This window comes from Balaenoptera ricei, chromosome 9 (assembly GCF_028023285.1).
Source record: "Balaenoptera ricei isolate mBalRic1 chromosome 9, mBalRic1.hap2, whole genome shotgun sequence".
NCBI lineage: Eukaryota > Metazoa > Chordata > Mammalia > Artiodactyla > Balaenopteridae > Balaenoptera > Balaenoptera ricei.
The window spans coordinates 5,520,393-5,536,196 of NC_082647.1; the positions used below are offsets into that span (position 1 = coordinate 5,520,393).

The 15,804-nt window shown below is 41.7% G+C and overlaps 1 protein-coding gene across 1 annotated transcript in view; it reads right to left on the reverse strand.

Moving 5' to 3' along the window:
- GALNTL5 (polypeptide N-acetylgalactosaminyltransferase like 5) overlaps positions 1-15,804 on the reverse strand; it is an 82,815-nt gene that overhangs the window by 46,020 nt on the left and 20,991 nt on the right. Inside the window, 2 exon segments of the mRNA XM_059932573.1 lie at positions 10,644-10,766; positions 14,082-14,248. Of these exon segments, the coding sequence (XP_059788556.1) occupies positions 10,644-10,766; positions 14,082-14,248 (290 nt within the window).

Consider the following 15,804-nt stretch of genomic DNA (forward strand, 5'->3'; position numbering starts at 1 on the left):
AATAAAAACAAAAATAAACAAATGGGACCTAATGAAACTTAAAAGCTTTTGCACAGCAAAGGAAACCATAAACAAGATGAAAAGACAACCCTCAGAATGGGAGAAAATATTTGCAAATGAAGCAACTGACAAAGGATTAATCTCCAAAATTTACAAGCAGCTCATGCAGCTCAATAACAAAAAAACAAACAACCCAATCCAAAAATGGGCAGAAGACCTAAATAGACATTTCTCCGAAGAAGATATACAGATTGCCAACAAACACATGAAAGAATGCTCAACATCATTAATCATTAGAGAAATGCAAATCAAAACTACAATGAGATACCATCTCACACCGGTCAGAATGGCCATCATAAAAAAATCTAGAAACAATAAATGTTGGAGAGGGTGTGGAGAAAAGGGAACACTCTTGCACTGTTGGTGGGAATGTAAATTGATACAGCCACTGTGGAGAACAGTATGGAGGTTCCTTAAAAAACTAAAAATAGAACTACCATACGACCCAGCAATCCCACTACTGGGCATATACCCTGAGAAAACCATAATTCAAAAAGAGTCATGTACCAAAATGTTCATTGCAGCTCTATTTACAATAGCCAGGACATGGAAGCAACCTAATGTCCATCATCGGATGAATGGATAAAGATGTGGCACATATATACAATGGAATATTACTCAGCCATAAAAAGAAACGAAATGGAGTTATTTGTAGTGAGGTGGATGGAGTTATAGTCTGTCATACAGAGTGAAGTAAGTCAGAAAGAGAAAAACAAATACAGTATGCTAACACATATATATGGAATCTAAGGGGAAAAAAAAGGTCATGAAGAACCTAGTGGCAAGACGGGAATAAAGACACAGACCTACCAGAGAATGGACTTGAGGATATGGGGAGGGGGAAGGGTAAGATGTGATAAAGTGAGAGAGTGGCATGGACATATATACACTACCAAACGTAAAATTGATAGCTAGTGGGAAGCAACCGCATAGCACAGGGAGATCAGCTCTGTGCTTTGTGACCACCTAGAGGGGTGGGATAGGGAGGGTGGGAGGGAGGGAGACGCAAGAGGGAAGAGATATGGGAACATATGTATATGTATAACTGATTCACTTTGTTATAAAGCAGAAACTAACACGCCATTGTAAAGCAATTATACTCCAATAAAAACGTTAAAAAAAAAAAAGTAGCTCCCGCTCGCAGCAACTAGAGAAAGCCCACACGCAGCAACAAAGACCCAATGCAGCCAAAAAATAAATAAATAAAATTAAAAAATAAAAAGAATTCAAATGTATACATGTATACGCATGTCCACAGCAGTACTCCTTACAATAGCCCAAAGAAGGAAACAGCCCAAATGTCTACCAACAGATGAATGGAGAAACCAACTGTATAAATGCATACAATGGAATATTATCCAGACATAAAAAATGAAGTGCTGACACATGTAGATGAATCTCAAAAACATTATGCTAGCGAAAGAGCCAGACATAAAAGGTACGAGTCCATTAATATGAAATATCCAGAAAAGTAAACCCAGAGACAGGATGCAGATTGTTGGTTGCCAGGGGCTGGGAGATGGGGAAATGGGAGGAAACTGCTTAATGGGTGTGGGGTTTTCTTCTGGGGTGATGAAAATATTATGGAACTGCATGGGGTGGTGGTTGTACAACATTGTGACTATGCTAAACATCCCTGAATCGTTCATTTCAATCTTATGTTAAGTATATATCTCACCTCAATAAACAAATAATATCTGGTTAATTTTTAAAAATTTACTGGTGAGGTTGAAATTTTTTTCAGGTGATCAGCCATTTGCAAATGAAATGTTTATATCTTTTGACCGTTTAGGTATGGGAGTCATGGTGTTTTTTTTTTTTTTAAATGGTTTTGTATGTACATTTTACATAGTAAGAATATTAACTTTTTATCTATCTTAGTTATACTATTTCCCCAGCCTATTGTTTTTTAATTTTATCATTTTTTACAGTTTTTCATTTTTTGTAGTAAGCTGTTTTTTCCTTTTTTTTTTTACAGGTATAATTGACATATTAATTTCAGGTGTACAATGTAATAATTTGATACTTGTATATATATTTCAAAATGATCACCACAGTAAGTCTAGTGAAAATCTGTCACTATACATAGTTACAAAAAAAATTTTTTTTCTTGTAATGAGAACTTTTAAGTCCATTGGTTTTAAGCTTTGAAATTTCTTCTTTGTAGAACGGGTAAGTATTAATCTGTTTTCTTTTTCTGTTTAAAAATTTCTCTTACAACAACTTAATGGTTTGACTTTTAAAAATAAAATTATTAATCCGGCTAGAATTTATTTGGTGTCTGGTATAAAATGAAGATGAAAATTTTTCTCAAATAACTAATTGTTTGAGGGCCATTAAAAAATAACCACAACAAAACCCAAAAAAACGCCTTTCTCCCATGCTAACTTGCGGTGTCCTCTTTATCATATATAGCCTACATACACTTGGCATTTAAAGATTTAAATATTTTCAACTTTGGCAATTTGAATGACCCAGGAAGACCACAAATATAGTATTATAAATTGCAAAATAATTAAAAATTATACTACATGTAAAGTAATATTGAGTTTTTCTGAGTACTAATTTAAATTGCAAAGCATGTGGGAACAAGCTATCTAGCCCCTACATTTCAATGAAACTTATTATTTTTCACTCATCATAAGGCATTTTCTGGGAGAAACTTACATGCTTTAATGAGAGCAAAGGGGTACTGGGGTCCCTCCTGGCTGCTTCCCACACTCACATTTTGTGGGAATGTCAAAATATTTATTTAAGTTTATTGCCAGGAAGTGGAGCAGTTGTTTGACTTCTGTTGGCCTCGGGAGTTATAGAAAGGATTGTTCTATTTATTGTTTACAGAGAGAACCTACATATAATCATCTGTATCTTATCTAAAACCCTGTCTTCCCAGATTAAACCAACTTTTCCTTAGGATCTGAAATAACTGAAGGGCATGAGGTTCAATCTGCCTGATAAAGGATCTTTCCCATACTTCCTTCCAAAAAATATTTGTGGAATGTTCAAAACTGAATTACTCACTGAAGTTAAAAGTTGGGAGATATATTCTTCATCTTTCCCTGAGTGGAAGCTTCCTTTCTGCTTTCCTGTAGCAATCTATTTGCACAATTTCTCTAGGGATTGTGGTTTGCAAGGTTTGTTACCCTATTTTTAAAAAACAACAAATGCTGTATCAATCTCGCTCAATATTTTCAGTCTTTTTCTCCTCTTATTTCATTTTATTTTCTGCTTTTCTTTAGTTTCTACATTTTTACATTTAAACATAACTCATTATATTTATTTTGAATATTCTCAATTTGGTCTCTACAGCAATCATTTTTAAGGTCTTACATATTTTCATTTTTATTAACCTACATATTACGTTAGTGCTCTCTTTTTTCATTTTTTGTATTGATGTTTAAGAATGTGGTGTGCAAAATCTAGTTTGGGGGAATTTACAGAGAATCTCTTTGTGCTTAAGTGTTTGATAAATTTTTGTACAATATCCACACATTTCCATTTCATTCACACTATAAATCTGTTAAACATAGCCATTTGGATTTTGTAAAAAGTAATTAAGTGACTATGCTATTTGAATTTCTCATTTTTGTTTGCTTGCTTGCTACGTTTCCATGACCTGGTAGTGTGATGATACTGTTTACTGCAATGGAAACCAGAATTTGTGGGCTTGAGTCCTGAATTATGTGACCTGGGACAAGTCTCTGATCTACTAGGGAGATTAGCTTCTCTAACTGGGAAATAAGGCTGGTGAGTTCTAAAATCTCCAAGAGACTTTCCACTGTGAATGGTCTATATTTTCATTACTTTTGCTCTGTATTTCTCCTAGTTTTATTTTATGTATTTTACCATTTTGAAGCACGTAAATTAAATATTTATATTTTAATTATTTATACTAATCACTTTCTAATAAGCATTTAATACTTAATGCTTAAAAAAAGTGTTCATAATTACCTCATTCAATCACTCCAACAACTACATTAGTTAGATATCTTTGTTCCCATATCATGGATTGGGAAGCTGAGGCTCGAGAAGTGGCTTGCCCAAGATCCCGTAGCTGGTAACTGGCACCTACCAAGCTTGAAACCATGGCTCTGGTTTGAAAACCAATGCTCTTTGTATTGCCCTGTGTCACCTCCCTTGGATGTTTGCGGCGGAGAGTCAGACACTGCCCTCTGCACAGGCCGCCTTTGGAGAAGCTGCTCAAGGGCCCCTCTACCCAAAACCATCTGGCCCCTCTGCTCCCACCTGCAAAACTTCCCGGTCAGCCTGAGCAGCTGCAATTCCAGAAGCAGCTGAACTGTCAGGAAGTCAGCTAATTACCACCCTCCAGCTCAAGGTCAAGCACCTACAGAGAGGTCTCTTTCTAGATATATTAGTGTTCTTTACATAAACTTAGTGGCATAAAACAACAAAAATATATTCTCTTACAGTCCTGTAGGTCAGATGTCCAACACAGGTCTTCCTGGGCTAAAAAATCAAGGGGTTGGCCTCCTTTCCGGAGGCTCTAGGGGAGAAGCCTTTTCCAGCTTCTAGAAACTACGCACATTCCTTGGTCCCTTTCATCCGTCTTCAAAGCCAACTACAGTGGATGAAGTCATCACGCACATCTCTCTGACCCTCTGCCCACAGCCTGGAGGGTCTTCCAGTCTTAAGGGCTCATGTGATTAGAGTGAGCCCACCTGGATCATCCAGGCTCATTCCCCATCCCAAGGCCCTTAACGTTAATCACATAAGGTAACATATGAACAGGTTTGGGGGATTAGGACGCCTTCTTTGGGGAAGGGCATTATTCTGTCTACCATATTAGGCAACAAAATCGTCTCTCATTCTGTGTGAATGGCAAGCAACAATGCAAGCTCTCAACAGCGTGATAGATTTTGTTAACCTTTTGCTTTTAGGACGGCAGTTGAATCTACACCTCATCTCTGCCATCTTGGCCGCTTGCTGACCATCTAGGCCAATTCAGCAGAAGATACTCCATTCTCACCCCCAGATTGCCCTGTATTTATTCCCCCAAACTTCTTCTTCCACTGTGGACTACCCTTTTACCCTTTCCACAGTTTTCTTATTTAAAGTAAATTTCCCTACACTAATTTTTTTTCCCACAAAATTCTCCTACAGACCTTCTTGCCTTATGTAAGCCCGAACTCTCCCTAGAAGATGCTATTTCCCCAGCAACATTACTGATAGAAAGTTCCTCCTTTTCCTCCCCGACTGCATGGATCCTTGGGTCCAGGACAACATCGGCATTTCCCAGCTACTTATGGCTGCCTCTGAACCATAATATTTCTGCTCCCACGCAAAAAAAAAAAAGTCCCCTTTCCTTTAGATTCAGGCCATCTGATTATAGCTTCTCTTTCTCACCTTGTCTCCACTTTGCAAAACCCTCACCTTCTAATTCTCCCTGATGGAATTATGCCCCCAGTTGCTGTCATTTTCCTTCCTGCCCGAGGGCACAGCACACGGCTCGTCACAGCTGTCTCAGCTACTGCAATTTATTTATTTACTTATTTATTTGTTTATGCCACCCTGTGGCTTGTGGGATATTAGTTCCCCGACCAGGGATCGAACCTGTGCCCCTTGCAGTGGAAGCGTGGAGTCGTCTTAACCACTGGACCGCCAGGGAAGTCTCAGCTACTGCAATTTAAGGGCAACTTCAGTCATCACGTGGGCAGTAGCACCCACACAGTTGAGTAGACAGGTAGCCATAAATATTACAAAAAAAAAAAATCCATCAGAGGAAGGATGACAGAGAGGAATAGGGGCTTGCTGTTTTGTACAGGGTGATTTCGAAAGGCCTCTCTGATAAGGCGACATGTGTTTACAGAGAACTGAACAAAGTGAAGTAACAGGTCATGCAGGTGTCTGGAAGAACAACATTCCAGGGGGGGAAATCACACGCAAAGCCTCTGAGATAGAAGTATAGTGGGTAAGTTTGAGGAGCAGCAAGAAGGTCAGTGCCGCTGGGGTAGAGTGAAGGGGAGGTGAGTAAGCGATGAGGTCAGAGCAATAGCGGGGAACGAATCTGAAGCCTCTAGAAGAGATAGAGTGATGTCATGAGAATGCGAATATCAGCTCCTCGGGAAGCTAACACAACTCTAAACCTGCAAGTACACGTTAGCATTGTATGAAAACCGATTACCCATGTTCAATGCGTACACTTTATTTTATGTAAATTGTTATCTCAATAGAGTTGATAAAAATTTTTTAAAAAAGAATAAATGTTCACGGACAGCACATAGGAGGTGCTAGATAAATCCTTGATTGGAGGAGTGCCTACATGAATAGTTAATGACGGGTCACAAGCTCTTGCCTCACCTGCCCACACCCCAGGATGGCACAGTTTCTAATCCTGGAGCAAAGCCTAGCCTAGGCAGCCTACATCACAGGGCAGGGGGCGGGGGGCAGCAAATATAGACTGACTGATAGATATAGCAAGCACTGACAAAATTACTATTTATGTCAAGTCAAATTAGATGAATAAGAATACAGTGTATTTGACCAACAAAATTAGATATATATAAAACCTACAGCCAAAAAGAGAAAATTTATTCTTTTCAAATACACATAGATGTTTTGAAACTCTGACCCAGCTTTAAGACACAAAGGAGATCGCAACAAAACAACAGACCAGAAATTCTAAACATGATACACTTAAGCTAGTAATCAGCAATTAAAAGACAATTTAGAAAAATCCCTTATGTTTGGGGACTTCCCTGGTGGTCCAGTGGCTAAGACTCTGCGCTCCCAATGCAGGGGGCCCGGGTTTGACCCCTGGTCAGGGAACTAGATCCCACATGCTGCAACTAAAAGAGATCCCACGTGCCGCAACTAAAAACCCCACATGCACAACGAAGATCCTGCGTGCCGCAACTAAGACCTGATGCAGCCAAATAAACAAATATAAAATAAATGTTTTTTAAAAAATCCCTTATGTTTGGAAACTTTAAAATTCACTTAAAAAAATACCTGGATTATAGAGGAAACCAAAAATGATACCAGTGCCTGGATAGTTTATAGGCCAGTTTTATGTAATTTTCCAAATATTTACATAATCTGCCTTATGTAGATATTCAGAAAAAAGAAAAAGAGGAAAAACCATACATTTCATTCTATGAGTCTAATAAAGCAAAGTATCAATGTAAGAAAACAGTACCAAAAAAAAAAAAAAAAGAAAATTCTAAGCCTCTCTTAATTTTCAACGTAGATGATGTGTGTGTGTGGCGGGGGAAGGGATGGAGAGGAAGTGAGATTATGTATGAATGGAGTGGGTGTTGTAAGATATTAACATCTAGTGAATCTAGATGAGGGTATAGAAGTGCTCTGTGGGTTTGAAAATTTCTCAACTAAAAAATTAATAAGACTTCTTCTCCTTAAAAAAAACACAACTCTATGGCAGTGTTACGGGTTGAATTATGTCCTCCCCAAAAGACATATTCAAGTCTGAACCCCTAATATCTCAGAATGTGACTTTATTTAGAAATAGGGTGTTGCAGATGTCATTAGTTAAGATGAGGTACTACTAGAGTAGGGTGGGTGCTTAATCCAATATGACTGGTGTCCTTAGTCCCACGGGGAGAAGGCCATGTGACCACAGAGACAGGGACCGAAGGGAAGCTGCTGCAAGCCAGTGATTGACGGCCACCAGCAGAAGCTGCGAGAAACACGGAAGGACCCGCCCCTACAGCTTTGAGAGAGACCGTGGCCCTGCTGACACCTTGATTTTGGACTTCTGGCCTCCAGAATTGTGAGGCAGTAAACTTCTGTTATTTTAAACCAGCTGGTTTGTGGGACTTTGTTATGGCAGCCCCAGGAAACTAATATTGGTAAATACAATATTTAAGTGAAAATTTAGAATTGTTCCTATTAAAGTTAGGAACAAGGAAAGGATGACCTACTATCGCCACTCCAATTCAATGTTAGAGAGGAAGAGGGAAAATTGTCTATTTTCAGTTGACAGAAAATGCAAGAGAGGGACTTCCCTGGTGGTGCAGTCGTTAAGAATCCACCTGCCAATGCAGGGGACACGGGTTTGAGCCCTGGTCCAGGAAGATCCCACGTGCCGAGGAGCAACAAAGCCCGTGTGCCACAACTACTGAGCCTGCGCTCTAGAGCCCGCGAGCCACAACTATTGAAGCCCACCCGCCTAGAGCCTGTGCTCCGCAACAAGAGCAACCACTGCAATCAGAAGCCCGCGCACCGCAATGAAGAGTAGCCCCCGCTCGCTGCAGCTAGAGAAAGCCTGCGTGCAGCAACGAAGACCCAATGCAGCCAAATATTAAAAAAAAAATTTTTTTAAGTATCTCATTCCTATATACCAGTAATTAGAAAATGCAACAGGAAGATCCCAAATCACAATTTAAAAAACACAAGAAACCAAGATAAACAGGAATAAATCTTTGCACATGGTATCTATGGAGAAAATGACAAAACATTATTGAAAGAATATAAAAGTAGATCTGAATAAATGTCCATGAATGGGAAGACATCATTAAAAAGATGTAAATTCTCTCCCATTTTAATCTGTAAACTCCACGCAATTCCAGTGAAAATCTCAATAGATTTTTTGTGGAACTTAATGGGATGATCCTAAGTTAAGACGATTTTGCAGAATGACATGGAAATATTTGACCTACAAGTTATAAAAACATCTTATCAAGCTATCCTAATCAAGAGAGGGTGTGATTAGCCTTAGAAATACACAGATACAATAATAGAGAGAAGAGAGAAGCCAGAATCAAATGCAGGAATATACAGATGTAAGTGATAGAAGTAGCACTGTAATCTATGAAGAAAGACTGCACTATTTAATGAATGGCATGGAGATAACTGGTTAGCCATAAAGGATAAATGACATTAGATTCTTACCTTACACCATTCCCAGAACAATCAATTCTAGGTAGGTTAATAATATAACGTAAAAAAGCAAAATTTTAAAAAATGTAGAATATCGTCATGATCATGGAGTAAGGAAGAATCTCTTAAACACGACACAAAAATCATAAAGAAAAATATTGATAAATCTGATTTTTTTTTTTTGCCTGCATTGTGTCTTTGTTGCTGCACGAGGGCTTTCTCTAGTTGCGGCGAGCGGGGTCTACTCTTCGTTGAGGTCTCTGGGCTTCTCATTGCAGTGGCTTCTCTTGTTGTGGAGCACGGGCTCTAGGCGCGTGGGCTTCAGTAGTTGTGGCACGCAGGCTCAGTAGTTGTGGCTCACGGGCTCTAGAGCACAGGCTCAGTAGTTGTGGCACACGAGCTTAGTTGCTCCACGGCATGTGGGATCTTCCCGGACCAGGGATCGAACCCGTGTCCCCTGCATTGGCAGGCGGATTCTCAACCACTGCGCCACCGGGGAAGCCCAGGTTTTGCTTTTATTTGGCCTTCTACTCAATAAGGAAATAGCCTTGCTAAAGAACAGAGGCATTTCCTCAGATTGCCACATGGCCTGATGAAAGACCCTTAAACATTACCCATCGCCTTTTGTCCTAGTTTAATATTCTGCAAACAACCCTCTGATCATTCGGGTTTCCAGGAAGCTTGAAAGCCAGAATGCTCGGATTCCCCGCGGGACTCAGTCCGCTCCCCAGGAACCGCCCTTGGCGAGGATGTGGCTGCCTGGTCCAAAGTGATGGCCCCCTCCCTGGGGGGCAGAGGGTGTCCTCATCCCTGTCTGGTCCCCTCACCTGGGCCAGGTGGGACCTCTCTGCACTGCCCCTGAGTGTGCCGCTCAGATCTCCCTTCAAGAGAACCTGCCATGAGGAGGGGGTCTGACAGCTTCCAAAGCTTTGGGATCTTCTGCAGTATACACACCAAGGCCATGCCCTCCCAGGCGGCTCCCAGCCAATCACTAAGCACACTGGGGGGGGGGGGGGCAGGCGGGGGATGAACAAGAGCTGGGCCACTGGGGCGCCCATGCAGGACTCCTCCAATGGGCGGTCTTTGCTCTCGGGCTCCCCACCAGCCCCTGGGAGCCTTTCTGGGAGCCCGCAGCAGACTGAAGGGCTTGCAACCTTCCCTTCCTTCCCTGCCTCTTTCCACAGGTGTCAGGCCAGAAGCTTCTGGTCCACGCTTTTCCCTCTCCCCTTTATCCTTCACAGACATTTCTCCGTAAACACGCCTCCCATTTCGTCTTGGCCTCTGCTTGCCAGAGGCCCTGAACTGACACCCTCCTAGCTTCAGAGTTCCCCGTGGGCCGGCAGCTGCTTCACAGCCCCACTCTCCCCATGAAGTCTTGCTTTCCGCTCCCCTTACGTGGTTCCCAAGAGCACCCCAGTGGGCTCCCTGCATGTATTTAAAACTCCATCCCAGAGTTTGTACCTGGGGGAACTCATCCTGCAACAGGAGGCTGACGTTATGACCCCTGCAAAAGAATATCCTCTATTTGAAATAACAAATTAACATTTTGAAGCAGGATCTTTTCAGAGTCAAAAGAAGATGAAAGACTCATATGGCTGAAATATATTTCCACTCTTCTGCTTACGCCAGTGGAGACATGGAGGGTCTCCATGAGGATGACTTCCATACAGACAGAAAGATCTCTGTGACGCAGACACAGGGTCATGTTCCCGACGACATGTTCATACCTGAAGCACGTGAAGCTCCAATCAGCCTTGCTCGAATCAGTCCCTCTCTCTTTTTGTTTCGTATTAATTTAATCTTTCCCCGAAAAATTTCCAGGTGATAGTCTAGTTTCTCTTTCAGATCATCTGGAAAAAAAGTCAACATTGACAATTGTAAACTATAAGTACAGAAATTAAACCAATTTCTCACAATTTTGATTGATTCCTAAAAACTACGCTATTCCACGGACGTTCTAACCTTAAAAGAAAATTTTATCAGACGAACGTGCATAAAATGTGAACAAAACGTGAACAAAAAGAGATTCAGCATTGAAATCAACTGCAAACATCCTTCTGTGTTTCTAGTGAAATACCTCTATTTTAATAAATCACTATTAAAATTTTAATAGAAAAAGCATGAGTTTAATAGAAACTCTTTTCTTTTTAATAGAAAAAGCATGAAAAAGCATAGGCAATTTGACTTTATTATTAACAATCGTGCTCTTAACTCTGTAATAATTCCCAGGCAGGTTATCACACCACTCGAGTCTCAGTTTCCTCATCTGTGAGAAGGCAGACGTACCATATTCCTTGCAGGTCTGCAGTGAGAGGAAGAAATCCATCACCGAGCACACAGCCTGGTACCTAACAGTCACTCAATACTTGGAGGTTAATATGAAGTCGTCTCTGGTGAGATGGATACAGGTGCCTCAGAGGTTTAAACTCCTAAGTCCTAGGAATCTGGATCAAGAGGCTGGGGAACAACAGAAGCAGGTTCATTGTAGCCTCGTCAGAAGGAGGGATCTCTTTCCTTGTCTTTAAAAAGAGCGCCAGGGCCCTGCCCAGAGGCAGACTGCAGGCCGCACAGCTTTGCTTGTAGGGCAGGCGCAGCATCTCAGCTCAGATGTCTGCAAACCCCTCCCCACATCCGGGACCCAGAGGAGCTCTGTGCGGCAGACCTAGGAGTAAATAAGGCCGTTCTGGCAGCGGTCATCGCTGACATGAAGTGGAGGGTTTGGGTCCTTCAGAAGGTGGTCGTGTCGTTGGCTTGTAGTCGAGCGGGACCAGGACGCTGAGAAAGGTGGACAGGAGCAGGTCAGCTCTGGACATGCCTCTCGTGTAACTCAGTGGGGGCAGCTGTCTGGGCCCCTGACCCCTGCTGTCCCAAGCTGAGGGACTCCATCAGCAGTACCAGCTGCTATGAGCTAGAAAAGACTAGCTACAGTTGAAGGAAGTTCTCCTAGAGCCCACGTGAAATCACTGCGGATTTAAAGCAGGGGTACATCGATCCTGAGCTTCATCAGGACTACAGGACACCCCATTTCCTGTTTGAGGTTCTGTGTGGGTCCAAGACTAAGCTCCTTGGTGGTGGGGGGGGGGTGAAATGACCACCGACCAGGTGACCGTGGATCCAGGAGGAGAAGCAGTGTCCGGTCCAGCAGTCCAGCCATCCCTCAGCCATCAGCAGTGAGTCTTCTGATGCCTAAAGAACATCTGAGGAAGTCACCAGGTATGTCTCTGAGCTCTTGGCATAGTTCTGAAAGGCTGTGGGAGGTTCCCCGGTCATCCTGGAATTGCATCTCCGTGGGAGGATCCTTGTCCTTCTGGGTGAGAAGTTAGAACTCCACAGTCCAGCAAAGACCCCACCCTGCTGCCTGCTCATGGCTTTACTGGGGCCTTCTTGCCCCACACGTGGCCAGATGTGTTGCTCAGGGTACTGGTCAGATAAGGAACCTGGCCATCCCTCCACATCCCCTCCAAGGCACAAGACCAGAAATAAACAGTACTGGACCCCTCTGATTTGCGTGGCTCTCACACAAATAATGTCATACGTGATAGTGCCTGGCCAATGAGTGGAATTCCTAAATGTAGCTGACATTAGCTTGAGTTCCCTTTCACTTTTGAGTTGATGCATCTACAGTTATTTCTCCGAGGTGAACCTCCCAGGACATCTTCTTTCCTTCCTCTGCCTGTTCTTCTTCCTCCTGTTTCTCCTCCTCTTTTTCTGTCCCAGCCCATAGTGGGTCAGATTCACGGTGGATTAGGTAAACTGTTAGGTAGAAAACTTATCCAATACAGATACATTGCTTCCATGAGAAATGCACCTCACAGGGAACCTGCAGACTTCAAAGAGCTTATCCTTAATCTGGGCCCTCTTGGCTTGCCTGAGGTTTGTAATTAAGTTGTAAAATAGACAGCTAATCTCAAATGCTAAATGGAGTTAATCAGATTTTGTTCTAGTATCATAGTTCTTTAAAACCAGTGAACACGGAGGAATAAGCCATTAAGTGTAGTTGGCGTGATTAGAATTCTTTCATGTAAAGTACCTGGATTGTGTCATTCCCCTGCATTAATAAGCCTTGGAATCGTTCCCCATTTTCTCCAAATAAAATTCAAACAAGGCCTTCATGAGGGGCTGCCCTTTTACGTTTCTGGTTTCAGGCCTGCCCCCTCTCTCCTAACACTATACTCATACATAATCTACATAAAATACAGAACTATTCCAAACTCACCATGTTTTCTCTTGCCTCTGGGCCTTTATAATGCCATTTCCTCTGCCTAAAATACTTTTTCCTTCCTCTCCATCGATATAAGCCCAACTCAGCCTTCAGACCTCAGTTCAGATAGCACTTTTTTAAAAAATTTACTTTACTGAAGTATAGTTGATTTACAATGTTGTGTTAATTTCTACTGTACAGCAAAGTGATTCAGTTATACATACACATATTCTTTTCCATGATGATTTATCACAGGATATTGAACATAGTTTTCTGTGCTATACAGTAGGACCTTGTTGTTTATCCATCCTATATGTAATAGTTTGCTAGATATCACTTCTTTTTTTTTTTTTTTTTTTTTATAAATTTATTTATTTATTTGTTTTTGGCTGTGTTGGGTCTTTGTTGCTGCGCACAGGCTTTCTCTAGTTGTGGCGAGCGGGGGCTACTCTTCATTGCGATGCACGGGCTTCTCTCATTGTGGTGGCTTCTCTTGTTGTGGAGTATGGGCTCTAGGCGCGCAGGTGTCAGTAGTGGCACACGGGCTCAGCAGTTGTAGCTCGTGGGCTCTAGAGCACAGGCTCAGTAGTTGTAGCGCACGGGCTCAGTTGCTCCGCGGCATGTGGGATCTTCCCGGACCAGGGCTCGAACCCGTGTTCCCTGCATTGGCAGGCAGATTCTTAACCACTGCGCCACCAGGGAAGCCCTAGATATCACTTCTTGAACGTCATGCATGACCTCTAAAGACCAGCTTGCCCCTACATTTGTCTCATGGAAGCACTAACCGTCCCATTAGCCCAACACCATAAGGACAGGGACCAGCTCTCACATCACCACGAGTGCACCAAAGTGCCTGCCTCAAAACCCACCAAAAAATGTTCTTTGTATAAAATAACTCAAGTGCGCCACAGAGATAGCGCTGCCTTCAAAGTAGATTAGATAGGTGATTAGCATCTTATCTTACCAAATTCACTCATGTCATCTACCAAAATAATTTCTTCAAGGATACGCTGTGGAGTGAGAGTCATGACACTGGACACTGTCCGAAACAAGGCATTAAATTCTTCATTGTGGAAACAAATGACAATGCTGGCAGTAGGCAGGTTGGATGGGTACTGTTTTTTATGACACCTGCAGGCATAAGCAAGAGGAAGAAAATGATTCATCTAAAAGCCTTAGATGTTTTGAGGACTCATTCAAACACCTTTCTTTATTCACATTTTTTCCTCTTTATTCCTTTAATCAATGATTATGATAATAAGGCGACAGTACATTTAAAATACAAAAATTAAGACACAAAAATTTCTTTAATTTTTAATTTCTTTTAAATTTTAAATTTTTAATTTCTTTTCTTATGTTGTTCTAATATTTTCTAAATCATTCCTCCCTTCTTAATGCCAGTAATAATTGCTTTTTCCTGAGACTGCTTTGATAATATTAGTTCTGTTTTGAACATAGTCTAAACACAAATTATACCTATATTTTTGGTTTCTATCATAAAAACGAATTAATAAGCTTATATGCACTGAAAGGTTCAAATTAACTTTACTGTTCTATCTTCAAAGAAAATCCATGTGTTGTTCTTACATTTGTGTAGTCTATTGCAACAAAGAAATGTAATGGATATGGTGTAATTAGATTTCTTCCAAGCCTTTGACAAAAAATGTTTTACTATTTTTTTGTGCACTTGAGAGAAGAATAGACCCTGAATTCTAGTAATACTAGTTTTTAGCTGTTAAGTATTGTTTGGATTGCTATATTATTTGGTTGTATTTTGAAATATTTTGGTTGTAAATGACAAACCCACTGGAACTAGCTTAAGCATAAGAAAGAGGTTCACTGTAAAAGGATCCAAATGTCCCACAGGACCTAGCAACAGGCAGGAACCTGGAGCCTCCAAGAGCAATTCTAACCAGAGGCTTGAAAGCCACCTGGACATGCTCGATTTCTGCTCTTGTCTTTACATCTGGGAATAGTTATAATGATAACAATAACTACATCAACCTACCTCATAGGTTGTGAAGTTTCAATGAATTAAAATATGTAAAATGCTCAGGTCAGTGCCTTGCAGTCAGTATTCTACAACGCTCCTTACATGGCTCTTATTCTCTCTCTGCAACCTGGCTTGTTTTCCCTCCTTTACCCCACAGAGTGGGAAATGCGGCTGACGTCAGCATGTCCTACAGTCCAGCATCCAAGGAGAAACTGGTAAGACTTCCCCCTTCCCCAAAATTCACAGGACAGGATTCACTGCCTCAGTTTGGCTTAGGTGCCCATCATGGCCAGATAGTGGGGTCAAAATAGAAAGTCACCCTAAGCACTGCCACCGTGTGAAAAGGGGGCAGTGGGTAGGAAACCCCCAGGGAAGGACATGCTGGGCAGGCAGCCCCGCAGGGATCCTGGACAGACTTTCAGGATATTTATGGATTGAAGAAGACCCTGTGCTGGTCAACATTTTTATCCAAGAGTAGATGAAGATATAGAAGTCATGCTTACCGGGTGGAAACGGACTCGTGCTTCAAGGAATGAGAATATGAGATAACAGAACCAAGAAAAGACCTGAGAGGATGGGAAAAGGGGGCGAGTGCGGTGGGCTGCACATGGCCTAAAACGTCAGGTGGGAAAATATGGCCTCACAGAAACAGATAGGATTAAAAGGCTTGCATTCCAGTAGGATCACTGTGTGA